Source organism: Ranitomeya variabilis, chromosome 4, assembly GCF_051348905.1.
Source record: "Ranitomeya variabilis isolate aRanVar5 chromosome 4, aRanVar5.hap1, whole genome shotgun sequence".
NCBI lineage: Eukaryota > Metazoa > Chordata > Amphibia > Anura > Dendrobatidae > Ranitomeya > Ranitomeya variabilis.
Window position 1 is genome coordinate 514312915 of NC_135235.1, and position 20911 is coordinate 514333825.

General features: G+C 42.1%; 1 protein-coding gene across 3 annotated transcripts in view; it reads left to right on the forward strand.

Annotated features, from left to right (window-relative positions):
- LOC143765454 (signal transducer and activator of transcription 5B) overlaps positions 1–20911 on the forward strand; it is a 272423-nt gene that overhangs the window by 233163 nt on the left and 18349 nt on the right. For all 3 annotated transcript variants that reach the window (XM_077252132.1, XM_077252133.1, XM_077252135.1), the window contains one exon: positions 18001–18131. In XM_077252132.1, coding sequence (XP_077108247.1) covers positions 18001–18131 — 131 coding nt within the window. The remainder of the gene's footprint in view (positions 1–18000; positions 18132–20911) is intronic.

The following is a 20911-nucleotide window of genomic DNA, read 5'->3' on the forward strand; positions in this document are numbered from 1 at the left end:
TATCGGATATAGAGGAGGAAGAGGAGAGCAGAGACCCCCCACAGAGAGGGAGAAAATACTTATTCTCTGCGGCAGACACAGGAGAACTGTTGGAGGCTGTGCGGCATACTATGCAGATTGAGGATCCACAACCATCTTGTTCAGTTCAGGACGAAATGTTTGGTGGCTTGCGCTCACAGACTGCAAAAGTGTTTCCAGTAAATTCCCATATCAGATCCATGATTTTGGATGAATGGGAGGAGGCGGAGAAGAGATTGACTATCCCTAAAGATTTCCGACTCCGCTTGCCGTTTGACCCGGATGAAGTTAAAGAATGGGTCGATATACCTAAAATAGACATTCCATTGGCTAAAGTGTCCAGAAGAACCTCAATCCCTTTTGAGGACTCTTCCAATCTAAAAGAGCCCATGGACAGAAAGGCAGATGGACTTTTAAAAAGGACCTGGGAGAGTTCTTCGGCGGTTATCGGAGCTAATATCGCAGCAACATCAGTGGCTCGCTCCATGGACCTGTGGCTAAATGATCTTCAGGATCAATTAATAGCCAAAACTCCTAGAGATACTATCATGAAATCTCTGCCTCTGTTAAAATTGGCAACCGCCTTTTTGGCAGACGCATCCGCGGAGACGGTTAGGTTCGCGGCTAGAGGTCAATCTCTCTCTAATGCAGCCCGAAGAGCTATCTGGCTCAAAAATTGGTCGGGTGATATGCACTCCAAAAATAAATTGTGTTCCATACCCTTCTCTGGGGGCAGGGTCTTCGGACCGGTCCTCGACGATATATTAGAGAAAGCCTCAGACGTAAAAAAGGGGTTCCCCGAAGAAAAGCCTAAAAAATTCCAGCCCTTTCGGAGACCCCGCTATAATCAAAAACAGGATTACAGGGGTAAAGGGAAGCAAGGTAGATGGAGCTACCAGAAAGGGGGAGACAGTAGACCCAAAACCAAAGACTCGAGTTACTCAGGTCCGAGGTCTAGCTACCATAGGAAATGACGCCATCAGAGTAGGGGGTCGTCTAGCCGGATTCCTAGAAGGTTGGAGGGGAATAACAACGAGTCCTTGGGTGTTACAGGTGGTGTCCCACAGGGGTACAAAATCGAATTTTCCTCCCTTCCGCCCGAAAGATTTCTGGTGTCCAGCACACATCTAAAATCATCATCCCCCATGTGGTCGGATATACAGGACCTCCTAAAAATGGCGGCAATTGTTCCGGTCCCCTCCCAAGAAGAGTACAGAGGTCATTACTCGAATCTCTTCTCAATAACAAAACCATCGGGAGAGTCGAGAGCGATAATAAATCTGAAGCACCTAAACAACTGGGTGGTATACAAAAGATTCAAAATGGAGTCAATTCGGTCTACCATTCCTCTGTTGGGAAGGGGTATGGTGATGTGCACTCTAGATCTAAAGAGTGCATATTACCATGTTCCCATTTGCCTAAACCACCAAAAATTCCTGCGGTTTGCGGTAAACATGGAAGGGAAGATCTATCACTTTCAATTTCGCTGTCTCCCCTTCGGCCTGGCGTCGGCTCCCAGGGTTTTTACAAAACTTATGGTAGAGGTAGTCGCATATCTGAGAAATCGGGATGTGATGGTAATCCCTTATCTAGACGACGTTTTGATAGCGGCAGAGTCAGTAAACCAGCTCAGGGTCAACTGTCAGTTCCTCATCTCCACACTAGAGAGTCTCGGTTGGATTATAAATTGGAAGAAATCGGATCTAATACCGAAATCCAGAATAAAATTCCTAGGAGTCATGCTCGACTCAGAAACAAGAATGTCCTAGCTTCCGGAAGACAGGCTAAAGGGTATAATAAAAAAGGTCCATCATTTCTCCCGAGGCCGAAATACGATCAGAGACGGGATGAGAATACTGGGATTGATGACGGCCTGCATCCCTTGCGTGAGATGGAGCCAGTTTCATTCCCGACAGCTTCAGCAGGGAGTTCTGAGGAGCTGGAACAGGAGGCAAAATTCTCTAAATCAAAGACTGAATCTTTCTTTTCAGATCAAGAGGTCTCTGGTGTGGTGGACTCTCTCCAAAAATCTCCGGGTAGGAGTGTCATGGCTTCAAACCCCAAGTGTGTCAGTCACGACAGACGCAAGTCAGGAAGGTTGGGGAGGTCATGTCCTAGGAAGATATTTCCAAGGTCGTTGGGGAAGAAAGGACAGCAAGAAGTCATCAAACCACAGAGAGTTGCATGCGGTTTGGAAGGTCCTAACGGCGGCACAACATTTGCTGAAGAACAAGCATGTAAAAATCTTCTCGGACAATACGACGACTGTAGCCTTCCTTCGACATCAGGGGGGCCCAAGACATCTGGCATTACAAGATCTGGCGGAACAGATCTTCAAGTGGGCAGAGAAGTCGGTGCGGTCAATCTCGGCTGTACATCTGGAGGGATCCAAGAACCAGTTGGCAGATTTCCTGAGCAGGAAAAGTGTATCCCCTACAGAGTGGGAACTGAACAGCGAAGTATTCAGGGATCTTTGTCATCGTTGGGGGAAGCCGACTGTGGATCTATTTGCTACAAAGCAAAACGCAAAAGTCGAAACCTTTTACTCCCTAAACCCCTGGGAAAGTCCAGCTGCGATCGATGCCCTGTCACAACCCTGGAGCAACGGTCTTCTCTATGCGTTTCCGCCTCTAGCATTGATTCCAAGGACACTCAGGAAAATTTGCGAGGACGAGGCCAAAGTCATCCTCATAGCTCCTCACTGGCCGAAACGAAGTTGGTTTCCATTGTTAAAAAAATTGTCAGTGGAAGAGCCTCTCCTGTTACCAGTAAGAGAGGATCTTCTTCTACAAGGTCCAATTCGACACCAGAACCCAGGAGCACTTCAGTTGGCAGCATGGATCCTGAACGGAAGATCTTGAGAGCAAAAGGTCTTTCAGATGACGTCATTTCTACCCTTCAAGCCAGCAGAAAGCCGGTGACATCTGCAATCTACACAAAAATATGGAAAACATTTTGTGGATTCTGTGGGGAGATGACAGTTGATACTGACCATCCAGATATCCCGAAAATTCTTGATTTCTTGCAGTCAGGATTTCAAAAAGGTCTTAGACCAAGTACATTAAGAGTCCAGATAGCGGCCCTAAGTACATTCTTTGATTTTTCTCTATCTACCCACCCCTGGATTAGTAGATTCTCTAGAGCAGTCCAGAGGCTAAGGCCATTCATTAGGAAATCGGTCCCGCCGTGGGATCTTAATCTGGTCCTGAATTTTCTGTGTGATCAGTCCTGGGATATAACTGGAGACATAGATATTAACAAACTCTCTCTTAAAACCGCGTTTTTAGTTGCGATCACATCGGCAAAAAGATTGGGGGAACTACAGGCTCTTTCGGTACAGAACCCGTATTTACAGATCTTTGATGATAAAATAGTACTAAGGCTAGATCCGGCCTTTCTCCCTAAGGTCGTCTCCAATACTAATATGAATCAGGAGATTGTTTTACCGTCATTTTGCCAATTCCCTAAAAACCAAAAAGAAAGATTTTTTCATAACCTTGATGTAAGAGAGTCAGTACTCAGGTACCTTGATCTATCTAGACCCTGGAGACAGGACAATAACTTGTTCGTTCAGTTCAGGGGTTCAAATAAGGGGAAAAAAGCGTCTAAAGCGACTATCGCACGGTGGATAAAATCTACAATTGATTTAGCCTACAAAGCTAAAGGTTTGAATTCCCCAGTTAATCTTAAAGCCCACTCATCTAGGGCCATGGCCACATCATGGGCGGAGAAAGGGGGGGCTACGGCAGACCAGATCTGTAGAGCTGCATCATGGTCTAATCTTAGTACCTTTTCTAAACACTATAAGTTAGATGTAGTTTCGCCTCAGTTGGCCTTTGGTAGAAAGGTACTTCAAGCAGTGGTCCCACCCTAAATACCATTCTCCTTTGGTATTTCTCCAGTGTGCTGTCAGGTGGTGACCTGGAAAACAGTAATTAGACTTACTGGTAATTGTATTTCCAGGAATCCATCATGACAGCACTGTTAGTTCCCTCCCTATTGTTTGATCTTTATACTTATGTGATGTAACATTTGTATGATTGATTATTTTGTTGTAATAAAACTTGTTTTTGCATCCATCCAGATGTGTTACTTTGGAAAAACACTGAAGGGTGGTAGGGGGAGGGTCCTTTTAACCTCTCGTGTTTCCTGTCCCATCATGGATAAGAAGGACGTCCTCCAGTGTGCTGTCAGGATGGATTCCTGGAAATACAATTACCAGTAAGTCTAATTACTGTTTTTTTTTCTTTTTTTTTTTTTACATGTGTTCTTGACTCAGGTTTTTTTTGTTGTTTTTTTTTTGAGTATGTCATGTCAACAAATTAATGTGGAGAAAATAGCTCAAATAGGGTCTTAAGGCTGAGTCACACATAACGATATCGTTGCAACGTCACGCTTTTGGTGACGTAGCAACGATCCCGCTAACGATCTCGTTATGTGTGACAGCGACCAACGATCAGGCCCCTGCTGGGAGGTCGTTGGGGAATGATCAGGACCATTTTTTGGTCACTGATCACCCGCTGTCATCGCTGGATCGGCGTGTGTGACGCCGATCCAGCGATGTGTTCACTTGTAACCAGGGTAAATATCGGGTTACTAAGCGCAGGGCCGCGCTTAGTAACCCGATATTTACCCTGGTTACCATTGTAAAAGTAAAAAAAAAAACAGTACATACATTCTGATGTCTGTCACGTCCCCCGGCGTCCACAGGGTTAAAACTGCACGTGCTGCTGCCGAGAGCTTCCCTGCACTGACTGTGTCAGCGCCGGCCGTAAAGCAGAGCACAGCGGTGACGTCACTGCTGTTACGGCCGGCGCTGACACATTCAGTGCAGGGAAGCTCTCGGCAGCAGCGCGTGCATTAGCAGCGCTCTTGCCGAAAGCAGTTTTAACCCTGTGGACGCCGGCGGGGGACATGACAGACATCAGAATGGGAGTATGTACTGTTTTTTTTTAACCGCGTCAGGAGCGCCAGGAGCAGGTGAGTATTTCATATTCACCTGTCCGCGTTCCATCCGCCGGGTGCTGCTCCGTCTTCCCGTCCTCTTGCTGTAACTGTGCAGGTCAGAGGGCGCGATGACGTATGAGTGTTCGCCACCCTCTACCTGAACAGTCCGTGTGGAGAGACGGGACGCTGAGGGCAGCGACGAGAGGTGAGTATGTCTTTTTTTTTTTTTTTTTTATTGCAGCGGCAGCAGCATTACATGTGGCACAATGCTATATGGAGCGTCTATGGGGCCATGAAGAACTGCATGGAGCATTATATGGGGTCATAACTGCATGGAGCATTATATGGGGCATCTATGGGGCCATAACTGCATGGAGCATTATATGGGGCTTCTAAGGGGCCATAACTGCATGGAGCATTATATGGGGCTTCTATGGGGCCATAACTGCATGGAGCATTATATGGGGCCATAACTGCATGGAGCATTATATGGGGCATCTATGGGGCCATAAAGAACTGCATGGAGCATTATATGGGGAATCTATGGGGCCATAACTGCATGGATCATTATATGGGGCATCTATGGGGCCATAACTGCATGGATCATTATATGGGGCATCTATGGGGCCATAACTGCATGGAGCATCTATGGGGCCATAACTGCATGGGGCATCTATGGGGCCATAACTGCATGGAGCATCTATGGGGCCATAACTGCATGGAGCATTATATGGAGCATCTATGGGGCCATAACTGCATGGAGCATCTATGGGTCCATAACTGCATGGAGCATTATATGGAGCATTATATGGAGCATCTACGGGGCCATAACTGCATGGAGCATTATATGGAGCATCTATGGGGCCATAACTGCATGGAGCATTATATGGGGCATCTATTGGGCCATAAAGAACTGCATGGAGCATTATATGGGGCATCTATGGGGCCATAAAGAACTGTATGGAGCATTATATGGGGCTCCTGATTCAATATGGATATTCAAAAACACTTAACCTACTGATGTCTCAATTAATTTTACTTTTATTGGTATCTTTTAAAAAAAAAAAAATTACCAGTAGCTGCTGCATTTTCCACCCTAGGCTTATACTCAAGTCAATAAGTTTTCCCAGTTTTTTTGTTGCAAAATTAGGGGTCTCAGCTTATACTCGGGTCGGCTTATACTCGAGTATATACGGTAATCAACATTTAGATAGATGGTAAAAATAAATTTCTTCATTCCTGTCATGCCACTTTGCATTAATTCCTGAAAAGTACCTGAAGTGTTAATAGACTACCTAAAATCAATTTTGAATACAGTGAGGGTGCTGTTTTTAAAATGGTATCACTTTTGGGGGTTTCCAAAATATAGCACCTCCAAAGTCACTTCAAACCTGGATAAGTCCCTATAAAAATAAGCTTTGTGAATTTCCTTGAAAAAATTAAAAATTACTGTTATGTTTTTAAATCTTTTAAAATTCTAATAAAATAAAACATTTTACAAATGGTTCTGGTGTAAAGCAGACATGAGAGAAATGTCATTTATTAATGTTTTTGTGTGATGTGACTATCAAATTGCAAATATTTGGAAATTTAAAAAATTTACCATGATCATAAAGTACAATATGTCACGAAAAAATATCAAAATCAATGGGATATGTTGAAGCACTCCAGAGTTATTACAGCATAAAGTGGCACTGGACAGATTTTAAAACCTTGGCCCAGTCACTAAGGGGTTAAGGGTACCTCCTTGAGAAATTGACATGTTGCAAATTTGAAACTTGCACTGCAGGTCAGTTTACACAAAGTTAAAAAAAAGAAAGCACAGCGGGCATGATATTTTTTATAAATCTTATCCACTTTGTTGGAACTGTAAGACGCTGCAGTTTTTTTACAGAGAAAATACACAATGTCAAAAACTCATTGTGGGCACACAGCCTTAGAACAGAAGAAAAAGTTCTGCATGTGTAACTTGTGTAACTTAGGTTTTTTTTTTTAGAAATGTAAAAAGAAAAAAGTCACCAAACAGAAAACAGAGTAACACCCAGTATAAATCAATGTGTCTCTGCTTCTGATTCAAACCACAAAGGTAATTCTGCTCATCTGTTCCTTTTGTCAACGAAACAAAAGACTGATTGCTCTCAGTAGGCGAAACAAAGTAATAATCTTGTAATTATGATACCTATTAACCCCTTAGCAACAGAGCCAATTTTGTGCTTAAAGACCAAGCCAATTTCTAAAATTCTGACCACTGTCACTTTATGACATTATAGCTCTGGAACGCTTCAACGTGTATCCCACTGATTTTGAGATAGTTTTTTTTCGTGACATAATGTACTGAACCATGTTAGTGGTACAATTTCTTTGATATGACTTGCATTTATTTATGAAAAAAAATGGAAATTTGGCAACATTTTTGAATATTTTGCAAGTTTCAAACTTTTAATTTTTGTGCCCTTAAATCAGGGAGTCACAAAATAGTTAATACCATTTCCCACATGTCTACTTTACATCAGTACAACTTTGGAAACATAATTTTTTTTTGTTAGGAAGTTGACCAGCGATTTCTAATTTTTCCAACAAAATTTACAAAACCATTTTTTTAGGGACCACCTCACATTTGAAGTGAGTTTAGGGGTCCATATAACAAAAAATACCCAAAAGTGATACCATTCCAAAAATTGCACCCCTCAAGGTGCTCAAAACCACATTCAAGAAGTTTGTTAACCCTTCAGGTGCTTCACAAGAACTAATGGAATGTAGAAGGAAAAATGAACATTTTACTTTTTTCACAAAAAAAATTACTTTGGAACCAAGCTTTTTTATTTTCACAAGGGTATCAGGATTAAATGGACCAGAAAATTGTGCAATTTCTTCTGAGTACGCCGACACCACCCCGTTTTTGGAGGAAAGCCACTGTTTGGGCGCATGGCAGGGCTCAGAAGGGAGGGAGCACCGTTTGACTTTTTGAACGCAAAATTTGCTGGAATCAATGGCAGGCGCCATGTTGCGTTTTGAGACCCCTTGATGTACCTAAGCAGTGGAAACCCCCCAATTATAACTCCAACCCTAACCCCAACACACCCCTATCCCTAAAGCACCCATAACCCTAACCACAACCCCAACACCACCCTAACCACAACCCTAACCTCAACCCAAACTCTAACCCTAACGGAAAAATGGGAAAAAAATAATTTCAAAAAATATTTTATTTTTGTGTAACTGAAGGGGTGATAAAGGGGGGGGGGGGATGATGTACTATTTTTTTTATTTTGATCATTCTGATATTGTCTATCACAGTGATCAAAATGAACCAATAAGCAAAATCAACTATTGTTGCCAGGTGCCGGCTGGCAGATCTGAGAGGGTGCACTGCGCATGCCCCCTGCCATTTTCTTCCTGTAAGAAGATGCCGGGGGACAGGACTGGGGGATGCAGGAGGTGCCAGAGGTTTACATCAGCTTGGTCTTCGTGCTAGACCACCTGCAAGTGTACCTGACCCACCATCATCTTGCATGGCCAGGTAGCATCTACACTGGACAAAAGACCAGTGGGCCTCAGTGCTGTTCACTGATGAAAGTTGATTCGCGCTGAGCAGAAATGATGGCTGCCAACGATGTTGTAGATGTTGTCAAGTAGACAGCCTTTGGTGGTGTTAGTTGTGGGCAGGTGTGTCTAGTCAACACAGAACATCCCTTCACTTTGTGAATGGTACAGTTACAAGCCCCTATTACTTGAATAACCTCATTAATCCAGCCATTGTGCCTCTGCATAAACAACACCGGCCTAATTTCATTTGCATGGCCGAGAATGATCCTGTTTATCGAGGTTGCATCATTAGGGAACCGCTGCCGAAGATTGGGGTACTTCATGTGCAGTTGCATGCACTGTCTCCAGACCTGAATCCCATAGAAATCCTATGGGATTAGCTGAGTCACCATAGAAATTCGTAACTATGTACCCCAGAACCTCAATGACGTGAAGGTCGCCCATCAATAAGAGAGGGATGTAGTGCCTCAGCAGACAATAACTCGACTTGTCAGCAACATGAGACGTCATTATCAAGCTGTAATTGAAGCCCAAGGTCACATGACCAGTTATTGAGACATTGACCTTTTTGTGGGTGTTTCCACCACTGTTATTGATGTTTGTTTAAATTTATCATTGACGGTGAGCAAATGGCCATTGCATGCTTCTAATTAAATGCCCTATTTTCATGATAAAATATCACTGTAGCGTGAACTTTTTACGTTTTCCATAAATTTTATCCAAAAGCCAAATATCCTTAACTTTTTGTGAGTAGTCTGTTGTGTATGTATACAGTGGGGAAAATAAGTATTTGATACACTGCCAATTTTGTAAGTTTTCCCACCTACAAAGAATGGAGAGGTCTGTAATTTTTATTGTAGGTAAACTTCACCTGTGAGAGACAGAATCTTAAAAAAAAAAAAAAATCCAACAAAACACATTGTATGATTCTTACGTAATTTGTATTTTATTAATTTCTATTTATTGCATGAAATAAGTATTTGATGCAATAGAAAAACAGAACTTAATATTTGGTACATAAACCTTTGTTTGCAATTACATTGGACAGATGTTTCCTGTGGTTCTTGCCCAAGTTTGCACACACTGCAGTAGGGATTTTGTCCCACTCATCCATGGTTTTAGGGCTGTTGCTGGGCAACATTGATTTTCAGCTCCCTCCAAAGATTTTCTATTGGGTCCAGGTCTGGAGACTGGCTAGGCCACTCCAGGACCTTGAAATGCTTCTTACGGAATCACTCCTTAGTTGCCCTGGCTGTGTGTTTCAAGTCAGTCATGCTGGAAGACCCAGCCATGACCCATCTTCAATGCTTTTACTGAGGGAAGGAGGTTGTTGGCCAAAATCCCATGATGCACGAATCGATCTCCCTGCTCTGCCACCAGTTTCAGATTATATGCACACTACGTCTTTTTCAAGGGCATCTGCTCAGGAGCCCACCTGAAAAAGCCCTAAAGATTTGAACACAAGAATAAACATGGGCTGCCATGTCAAAATGACTTGCTGTGCATGTGTTCAGAGTTTTGAATCTTCTTTTAACCACTTCAAGTTTCCAAACTGTGTATAGGAAGTGATGCATCCCTTTCTCCAGCAGCATCAGCTGGGAATATGCTGTTTATAGATGAAGTGTAAAAAAAAAAAAATAAAGCCGCCAGGGAAGCCACCACAAAAAACATCAGAAATATCACCGTCATTTTCTTGAAACATCATCTGCTTGAAAAGCTCAGTGGGTATGCACTTAACCCTTAAAGGGAATTTGTCAGCACAAAAAAATACAAAACTGTATTTACCTGCAGTAGTAATGGTAATTTGTAGGTAAATACCGTTGTAGACATATGTGACAGTCAAGATAGAAGCGTGGCTACAGGGAGAAAATGAAGTTCTATTCTCTGTGCAGCCGCTCGTCTCCAGTCAGTGGTGTGGTGCCCGGGCTGTGCCTAGGCAGCAGTCGCTACACAATCATGCCCATCTCTCCTTGGCTAACCTCTTGCTCAGCACAGGTGCAGCCGAGTAGAAGGTCAGGCCAGGATCAGTGGGCATGATGCGCTCTCACTATGTAGTGAGTTCTGGTTGATCACTGCCCTCTCGCGCACGGAGGACTGGAAACAAGCTGCTGCATGGAGAATATAACTTAAAGGGGTTTTAATTCAAACAAAAGTTAATTTTAATCAGATCTTGGAATATTTCATCTGATCTGAATGTTTTTGGTGGTGGCCTCATGGATAAATTATCCAACTACCACCTTAATCTTGGGCGCTATGGATGGGGTGGTCTGAAGAGCAGCGAGTGGGGTAACTAGGGAGAGAAGCGGAGGGTTCTTTGCGCTTGCTGAGCTAAGCAATTGGTGGATTTAACGTGCTTTATATCAATGTTCTCTATTTCAGAGATTTCAGCAGAAAGTATACAACCCTCTTGAAGAAAGAATGTGATAAATTGTACCTAGAATTTCGTACAAATAATGGCATTATTGTGTTCAGGTTTTCTAGATTACTTGGAAAATAAGCGTGGGATAGCAATCAGTCCTGATTGCCAGAAGTGCCCTTTCTTAGCAGTGAAGAAAGCTCTGCATGGTCCAGGTCCGTGACCTTCTGATTTTGGACAGAGTAGGGTCATGCGCCAAGCTAGCCTTGTATTGCCAGAAACAGGCTGTGCTGCTCCTTCATATCACATGCATGCTTCTCTAGGAAGGCAGCCTGTTGTGTAGAGACTTATACTATATAAGGCAAACATCATTCCCAAATAGAAATCTGTATCTCATCGCTCAGTAATATGTATTCTTACATTTCTTGTACATATTAGGAAACCTGCAGGTACCAGAAAATGGCTTCCACATGTGCAACACATGCATAATGGCACATTTTTCTTTTTCGCTCATATCTGAAAAATCTAAAATAAATCCTCTATACTGAGTCACAATTCAGAGGCACTCTAACTTCTTTCTCCATCCAGCCCAATTTGTTACCTTTACCTTGGTTATTTGCATTTTTATAATTACTATCATCTTGACAACGATTACCCACCGAGCCGTTTTAAATAAAGGTGCTTATTATGGAAGCCTAATTACATACCCCCGCGCTGCTCTCAGAAACTTGATGGATTCGCGATTGTTAAACCTTGCCAGGAATAATTAAACTCCTTCAGCGATTGCCTCTGTCATAACCTGTGTAAACAGTCAGACGCCGAGCTGGAGGGAGCACAGAGCTCAGTGGTGGGATGGTTAGGCTGTCATTGCTGCCATTAAAGAGCATCAACAGCCAGCATGCTCATGTCTGTGCAGAGGGCAAACAAATAGTCCTACACATATGCCGCTGTGCCCATGAACTAATCCAGTAGAGATCATTCTCAGTCCCAGGTTGTAACATATGCTCCTTGTTGTATTGACGTGCACGTTAACGGAGTTCTCACTTTTTTGTAAACCTCATTGATGTTCTTAGAGTGGACCTATTCACCTTGACTTGGGACTTTCTCGTTGTTCTTCATCTGTAGAGTACCCAACTATTGGAATTGACTTTTAAGATATAAAACTTTTAGTTTAAGAAGTGGTATGTTTGTGATAGGTCAATGGAAAAGTGTGGCTGAATGGGGAAAAGAGGTGTTAGCCAAAGATGTTAATTACTTAATTATAATTAGGAATTATGCACCCATATGAAGTGTCACAACTTGTATCGAAGATCCAGGTCAGTGCGTATACCCCAGACTTCTAGCCAACTGCCCCAAGTGGGCTCTTTTTTGAACTGCTGTACCACAGGATCTGACTATCGTATCCAGCTGTAACCCCGTCAGTTGGATCCTGTGGTAGAGCTGAAAGAGTGCCTACTTGACCACCTATCTTCGTTCTGTAGGCCGAAGTGGATGTAGACAAAAACACAATCCAATAGTGGACTCACCACCTCAAAAACTAATAATAACCAACAAACACCATACTAATAATAGGTGAAAAAGAGGCATAGGCAATTATAAAATCATATGTACTTTATTAACACCTGATAAAAAACACAAGACAAGAATCTTCATATAAAACTGATTTGCAAGCAGGGCAGAACAATGTGATATTATACTCCTGAGTGACTTACGCCGTAACAAGAACGTACCAGCTGTATCAAACAAAATGCTTAGTGTAATTTAAATAAATTATCCTACTATATTTGATCAGCTGATTAGAAAAAAGATTGCACAGTTTATAATATATTGCACGCAAACGTTTCTCTAAGCTGCTCATAAGCAGTATGACAGAGCTAAAAAAGCATTAACTATCCCAAACAGCACATAAAAAAGTGTCTAGTGCATATAGGGTAAAGTATTATAGCATGACTCTACCTATAATAGAGAAATAAGGTGCCTAGTGCAATTCACATAGATACCATATTTAGTCAGCCGAATAAAAAAGGATTTTACTAATGGCAGCATTAACTGTCCCAAGCAGCACATAATACAAAAAAAGTGTCTAGTGCATTTAGGGTAAAGTGCTGTAGCATAAATCTACTTCCAATAACAAAACGCAAACATTGCTAGTCACTGAAACTTAAACGGCATATCACTTACATATATATATTTTCCGACCTGCGTGCTCCTCAGTCACCCCGACAGCGCAATTATGTGCCGGGCATGCCGACATCAGATTCACCTGTGGGCAGGGGTATAAAGGCATTGTCCTGTATAGCGTACACACATGCCCCTATTTTGAGGAAGCCACAAAGGCGAAACGGCGCTGTCGGGGTGACTGAGGAGCACGCAGGTCGGAAAATATATATATGTAAGTGATATGCCGTTTAAGTTTCAGTGACTAGCAATGTTTGCGTTTTGTTATTGGAAGTAGATTTATGCTACAGCACTTTACCCTAAATGCACTAGACACTTTTTTTGTATTATGTGCTGCTTGGGACAGTTAATGCTGCCATTAGTAAAATCCTTTTTTATTCGGCTGACTACATATGGTATCTATGTGAATTGCACTAGGCACCTTATTTCTCTATTATAGGTAGAGTCATGCTATAATACTTTACCCTATATGCACTAGACACTTTTTTATGTGCTGTTTGGGATAGTTAATGCTTTTTTAGCTCTGTCATACTGCTTATGAGCAGCTTAGAGAAACGTTTGCGTGCAATATATTATAAACTGTGCAATCTTTTTTCTAATCAGCTGATCAAATATAGTAGGATAATTTATTTAAATTACACTAAGCATTTTGTTTGATACAGCTGGTACGTTCTTGTTACGGCGTAAGTCACTCAGGAGTATAATATCACATTGTTCTGCCCTGCTTGCAAATCAGTTTTATATGAAGATTCTTGTCTTGTGTTTTTTATCAGGTGTTAATAAAGTACATATGATTTTATAATTGCCTATGCCTCTTTTTCACCTATTATTAGCGAAGTGGATGTAGGCCTGTCATCACTGCATTGCGTCACCTGTGCCACTCTGTGTGCAGATGTGACTGTAACATCCTAAACTTTATTATTTTTTTTCCGGGTATGACACTAAGGTCGCATTATTACTTTTGAAAAGGACAGTGACTAGGGATCATTACTTTTTAAGGGGACAGTAATACTTTCCAAAGAAAGCACACATTTAGCATTCTTACTAGGTTAGTGGCATAATTCTTTCCTTTCCCTGATGTTGGTAACCCACGCCATGCCATTGGTGATAACCATCCACATATTTCAATAAAATAGTCTTCTCGGGGGTGACTCTCCTAGAAATGGTGACTATGTAGAAATAAAAAATACAAATTACGTTCAGATGTCTGATTGATTATTTTTGTTTTCTTTGTTTCCTCAATGGTCAATCTCTGCCAAACATTTTATCTTTGTTCATTGCAACCCAGCCCAGTATGCAAAAGAGAAAATATCCAGTATCAAGGAATCCTATTTGTGGTAGGGAATGTGCATCGTGTAAATGTAGAAGGTCGCACACCAGTCTCTCCTCTTTATTTCAGAAATAGGCTGATGGTTTTGAAATGACTCTTCTGTCTTTGTAGATCTGGAAATATTTCTCATAGTCTTGTATGAAATATAGGTTACAGATCTTTGATCTGCATGTTGGCACTGTAGCCCCCCTACTGACTGTATTCCCCGAGCTATTGGCATTTTCTATAACACTTGGCTTTTACCATTCCATACACATCAGATATGGCTACAGTGGCTTGCAAAAGTATTCACCCCCTTGGTTTTTTTACCTACCGTATTTTGTTACATTACAACCTGTGATTTTTGTGTATTTATTTAAAAATTTATGGGAACAAATAACCAAAAAATTGGCAGGCACGTTAATATGTATTCATCCCTTTTGCTATAAAGACTTAAAAAATTTCTGGTGCAAGCAATTACCTTCATGAGTCACATGCTTAGTGAAGGGAAGCCCATCGTGTGCAATCTCCATCAGTATATACACACCTTTTCTGAAAGGCCACGGCAGCTGCAACACCACTAAGCAAGCCATACCATGAAGACCAAGGAGATCTCCAAACAAGTCAGGGACGAAGTTGTTAAGTAGTACAAGTCAGGATTGGGTTATAAAATAATATCCCAATCTTTGATGATCCACTGTCGCATCATGAAATTCATTATCCTCAAATGGAAAGAACATGGTACCAGAACAAACCTGCCAAGAGAGGGCCGCCCACCAAAACTCTCAGCCCGAGCAAGGAGGGCGTTAATCAGAGAGGCAGCACAGAGACCAAAAATTACCCTGAAGGAGCTGCAGAGTTCCCAAGCAGAAACTGGAGTATCTGCATACGACCTCAGTAAGCCGTACACTCCATAGAGGTGACCTTTGTGGAAAAGTGGGCAGAAGAAAGCCTTTATTTACACACACTAATTGTTTTGCTTGTTTTGAGTTTGCCAAATACATGTGAGAGACTCACCAAATGTATGGAGGAAGGTGCTGTAGTCAGATGAGACCAAAATGGAACTTTTTGGCCACCAAAGTAAATGCTGTGTCTGGCGTCAATCCAACACAGCTCATTACCCCAAGAACACCATCCCTACAGTGAAGCATGGTGGTGGCAACATCATGCTGAAGGTACGTTTTTCAGCTGCAGGTACAGGGAAAATGGTTTGAGTTGAGAGGAAGATGGATGGTGCGAATACACACATATTGTTGAACAAAACCTGTTTCAGTCTCTCAGTGATTTGAGACTATGAAGGAGGTTCACCTTTCAACAAGGCAATGACCCAAAGCATACTGCTAAAGCAACACTCCCGAGTGGTTTAAGGGGAAAAGTGTAAATGTTTTGGAGTGGCCAAGTCAATAGCCTAGACCTTATTACAATTGAGAATCTGTGGTTAGACTTGAAGATTGCTGATCATCAGCGAAAACAATCAAACTTGAAGGAGCTGCAGCAGTTTTGCCTTGAGGAATCAGCAAAAATCCTAGTGGAAAGCTCAGAGACTTATCCAAAGCGATTTGCATCTGTAATTTTGGCAAAGGAGGCTCTACAAATACTGACTTTAGGGGGTATATAGTTATGCACACTGTAGTTTTCCGTTATTTTGTCCTATTTGTTGTTTGCTTCATAATGAAAAAAAAAATGCAAACCCTCAAAAATAAAACATAAAACTCTGACATTCCAGGTTGCGAGGTAGCAAAACACGAAAAATGCCAAGTGGGTAAATACTTTCACAAGACATTTATGTTCTACAAATGTACATGAACCCCTGTAATTTTCCTTTTGTTTGTGTGCAGCGTATTCCAAATTTTGCTGCATTTGGTGAAAATCTGTTAATTGATACTATAATGTATTTGCAAAGACAGGCCTTGTCCAATAAATTACTGTTTCGTTGGTATACTAGTTAAAGGGGTTGTCTGAAGTCTGTGACTGCAGACTGTCCAATCAATGCACACTTTTATTCCACGGTATGCCCTGTGTGGGTGGGGTGTTTTCGTACCCCAATGTATGTGATTTGCAGACTTGCGGTCGCTTCCCGATTAGTCTCATTGGTTGTCATCTCATTCTACTGTCATTTTTTCCGCTGTATTACCAGCACAAGTGGCCAGTCATGTGACCACAAGTATACGATTTGCAAACTTGTGGTCACCTGCTGACTAGATCCACATTTGCTTCTGTGTTCTTAATGTTCTGCGGACTGTGCGTAAAGGTTATTGTACTGTATAGTGAGGGTAAGGGTGTGAGCTGTCTATCACCTCTTGTCAATGATGTGTGATTCGGTGTTTTATATATAGGTGTTAACTTTCATTGTAATTGTTTCTGTGATGATCAGATACCTGCTGAAAAGTGAACTTTCCAGAACAGTAATAGGCTAATGACCAGAGTGAAAATTGCCAAATTTTAATTCCTAGATAGTGATAAGAAATACATTTAAAAGCCGATTTAAAGGAAGTCTGTCACCTTTTTGAGGTTTTGCAGTTAATAATATGGGCATACAGGTTGTATAGAGGTGAAATTAGTCCTACCTGTATGGCCTTAAGTAAAAATCATCTTTTATACCTTTGATCTCCCCGGCTATGGGGCGTAGGCTTACCAGGATATAAGACTGCCTCTGGCCTTCATTATACAGGTTTTCTCCTCCCCTTCTCTTCAGACGTCCCTTTGATGTCATGTGTGCCCCCTCAAATCCTGCGCATCCTACCCGCCATCGCCCTCTACGCTGTGGAGAATTCACCTACTGTGCGCCGGAGATCACTGGGACTGGAAGTTGCGGTGACTCTCCAGTGCCTGCGCACATCAATATTGAAGGGCGGAACAGAGGAGAGACGGCAGGCTCTGGAGAACCCGCACAGTCCTGCATTGTGCAAAAAGCCCATTGATTTGAATAGCCAAAGTTTAATGATTCATTTTTTCTATGGTGGGAAATTGAACACTCCTTATGCCACAAATCCTGCTGATAACTGAGGATCCCACCAATGGGGGAACACTTTGTAATCTGTTTATTGTCAAGAACCCCTATAAGCAAGTAGGGATTGTACAAGTTGGAGAAACCGCTTATTGACTTTACAATAAATTAACCCTGTCCCTGCTTTATACATAGTGATGTAATGGATCTTACTGTAACCTTTAATCCAAGGTCCTGGAGAGATGCAAGTCACGATTTTACCCACTCCTGTATGGTAATGCAGCATGGGAGGCGTAAAGCAAACGTCCATCACCTTACAAAATCAATGTGCTGGCTCATTGGCTTATAATGTTGGTTGGAATCTCTGTATACTAGATTATACCCAGAAGTGGGAGCTGGAGGCCTCAGAGGAACTTGTCAATTACGAGTAGTGTTCAGCCGTGTTCACAGGTTTAGTATTTCATCAGTTTTTGAGCTCTGTATTTGTAATCCAAAAAAGTGGTGACGTGTTTCTATTTTTTTTCCTCCAAAATCAGTGGTGGAACAAATACTGATGTAAAATACTGAACGTGTGAACATGGTCTTCCTCTATGGCTGATAATCTATAAAAAGGAGAGTGGTAAAAAAAAATGTGGACACGTGTAGTAAAGTGTGTTATACTGTCCGCGTTTGTAAATAATTGTCCGTCTCTCATCACAGCTCAATTCTCCCAGCTGTCACAGCTCAGCCCTCAGGAACGCTTGCCCCGGGAGGCCACCTTACAGCAGCGGCAGTCGTCCTTAGAGACCTGGCTGCAGAGAGAGGCCCAGACTCTGCAACAGTACAGACTGGTAATGTTTACAAAGGAGGGAAGGGAATAGGGAGAGGAGGTATGGGCATGTGAATAGTGACACTCGGGCTTTGCTTCAAAATACAGAGTTTTGCAGTTTAGGGAGTTCTTGTTGTAAAATGTCAGGGAACTGCATGAATAGCTTTTACTCAGTGTTATCAGCAGTGAAACAGAGGAAATGTCACATTAGCTAATGCTTTCTACAGGGCTATAATTATAGTAGGTGCAAGGGTTCCAATGATACCAAGGCCCAGAGCTTAGGGGGGGGGGGGGGGGCCGAATAATGACCTGCGATAGTTTAAACCCCTTTTGGAAATTTTGCATTGAGACCCATGAGTTACGCCACTGCCTTTCTACCAACCTATCATCAGGTATGTATCACAATTTACCACAGTATGTAGTCCACATCTCTATAGCTACATCATGCAATGGTGACACAGCAGCTAGTATATATAGTTATGGGGGTGACCATGCCCCAACCTTGCCCTGTGCGGCAGAACAGAAAAGTCAACCAAACAGTAGCTATAGTTTTAATGCAATCACAATTAATTCTTTTGTAGCCCCAAATTCATGCATAGGTTACTCTAGAAGCAATCAACATGTGAATGTTGTTTTTTTTTTTACTGAACACTAGTTATTAAAAGGGTATTTCAGTCCTAAAAAAATGACTTCTTATGCAGTGTAAAGATGTTTGTCAGATAAGTGCTGGGACCCTCACAATTATTTATTATGCATTGCTTATAAAGCACCATAATATTCCACAGAGCTTTACATACAGTTGTGCTCAAAAGTTTACATACCCCTGCAGAATTTTTGCTTTCTTGGCCTTTTTTTTTAGAGAATATGAATGATAACACCAAAGCTTTTTCTCCACTCATGGTTGGGTGAAGCCATTTATTGTCAAACTACTGTGCTTTCTCTTTTTAAATCATAATGACAACCCAAAACATCCAAATGACCCTGAACAAAAGGTCACATACCCTGGTGATTATGGCCTGATAACATGCACAGAGGTTGACACAAATGGGTTTGAATGGCTACTTAAAGGTAACCTCTTCACCTGTGACCGGTTTGCTTGTAATCAGTGTGTGTGCATAAAATCTGAGTGAGTTTCTGGGATCCAGACAGACTCTTGCATCTTTCATCCAGCCACTGACGTTTCTGGATTATGAATTATGGGGAAAGCAAAAGAATTGTCAACAGATCTACGGGAAAAGTTAGTTGAACTGTATAAAACAGGAAAGGGATACAAAAAGATATCCAATGAATTGATAATGTCAGTCAACAGCGTTCAAACTGTGATTAACAAATGGAAAATCAGGGGTTCTGTAAAAACAAAACCACAGTCAGGTAGTCCATCAAAAATGTCATTCATAACTGCCCGGAAATTTGAACGAGATGCAAATAAAAGCCCATAAATAACATCAGCTGAAATACAGGACTCTCTGAAAACTAGCAGTGTGGCTGTTTCAAGATGCTTCAACGAGGCACTTAAAGAAAAATGGGCTGCAAGGTCGAGTCACCAGAAGAAAGCCATTACTGCGCAAATGCCAAAAAGTATCTCGCCTACAATACACAAAACAGCAGAGACAAGCCTCAAAACTTCTGTAACAAGGTACTTGGAGTGATGAGACCAAAATTTAACTTTTTGGCCACAACCATAAATGTTACATTTGGAGAGAGGTCAACAAGGCCTATGATGAAAGGAAGGCCTATGATGAAAGGAAGACCATTCCTACTGTGAAGCACGGAGGTGGATCACTGATGTTTTAGGGATGTGTGAGCTAAAAAGGCACATAAATCTTTGTCAAAGTTCAAGGAAAGATGAATGCAGCACGTTATCTGCAAATATTGGTGGCAAATTTGCACTCCTCAGCCCGGAAGCTGCGCATAGGACGTGCTTGGACGTTCCAACATGACAACGATCCAAAACACAAGGCCAAGTCGACCTGTCATTGGCTACAGTAGAACAAAGTTAAGGTTCTGGAGTGGCCATCTCAGTCTCCTGACCTCAATATCTTTGAGCCTCTCTGGGGAGATCTCAAGTACGCAGTTTATGCTAAACAGCCCAGGAATTTACAGGAATTGGAGGCTTTTTGCCAAGAAGAGTGGGCAGCTTTACCATCTGAGAAAATAAAGAACCTCATCCACAACTACCACAAAAGACTTCAAGCAGTCATTGATATTAGAGGGGGCACTACACGGTATTAAGAAATGGGGTATGTGAACTATTGAGCACAACTGTACATTATTATTGCTGTCCTCATTGGGGCTCACAATCTGAATTCACAATCTGAATTCCCTATCAGTAGGTCTTTGGAGTGTGGTATGAAACTGGAGAACCCGGAAGAAACCCACACAAACACAGGGAAAACATGCAAACTCTTTGCAGATGATGTCCTTGGTGGGATTTGAATCCAGGACCCCAGCGGTGCAAAGCAACAGTGCTAACCACTGAGCCACCATGCTGCCCAAATCTTAACCCATTCACGAACTTTGACGTATATTTACGTCAAAGGTCCCGTCCCTGCCTTTCATGTGGGCTCGCACACCGATCCCACATCTTTCTCCGCACATGATGACTTATTTAATCAGTCATCATGTGCCTTTAACAGCTCCAGCTGCGGCTGTTAACTAGTTGAATCCCACTGTCAATCAAGCGATTTAACACATTCCGGCACGGAGCACGTCATCCGTGATGAACAAGAGTGCTCGAATAAGGTGTTATCCAAGCATGCTGCTGCTGTTTGACAACCACAACACATGCAGGGATTGGCTGTC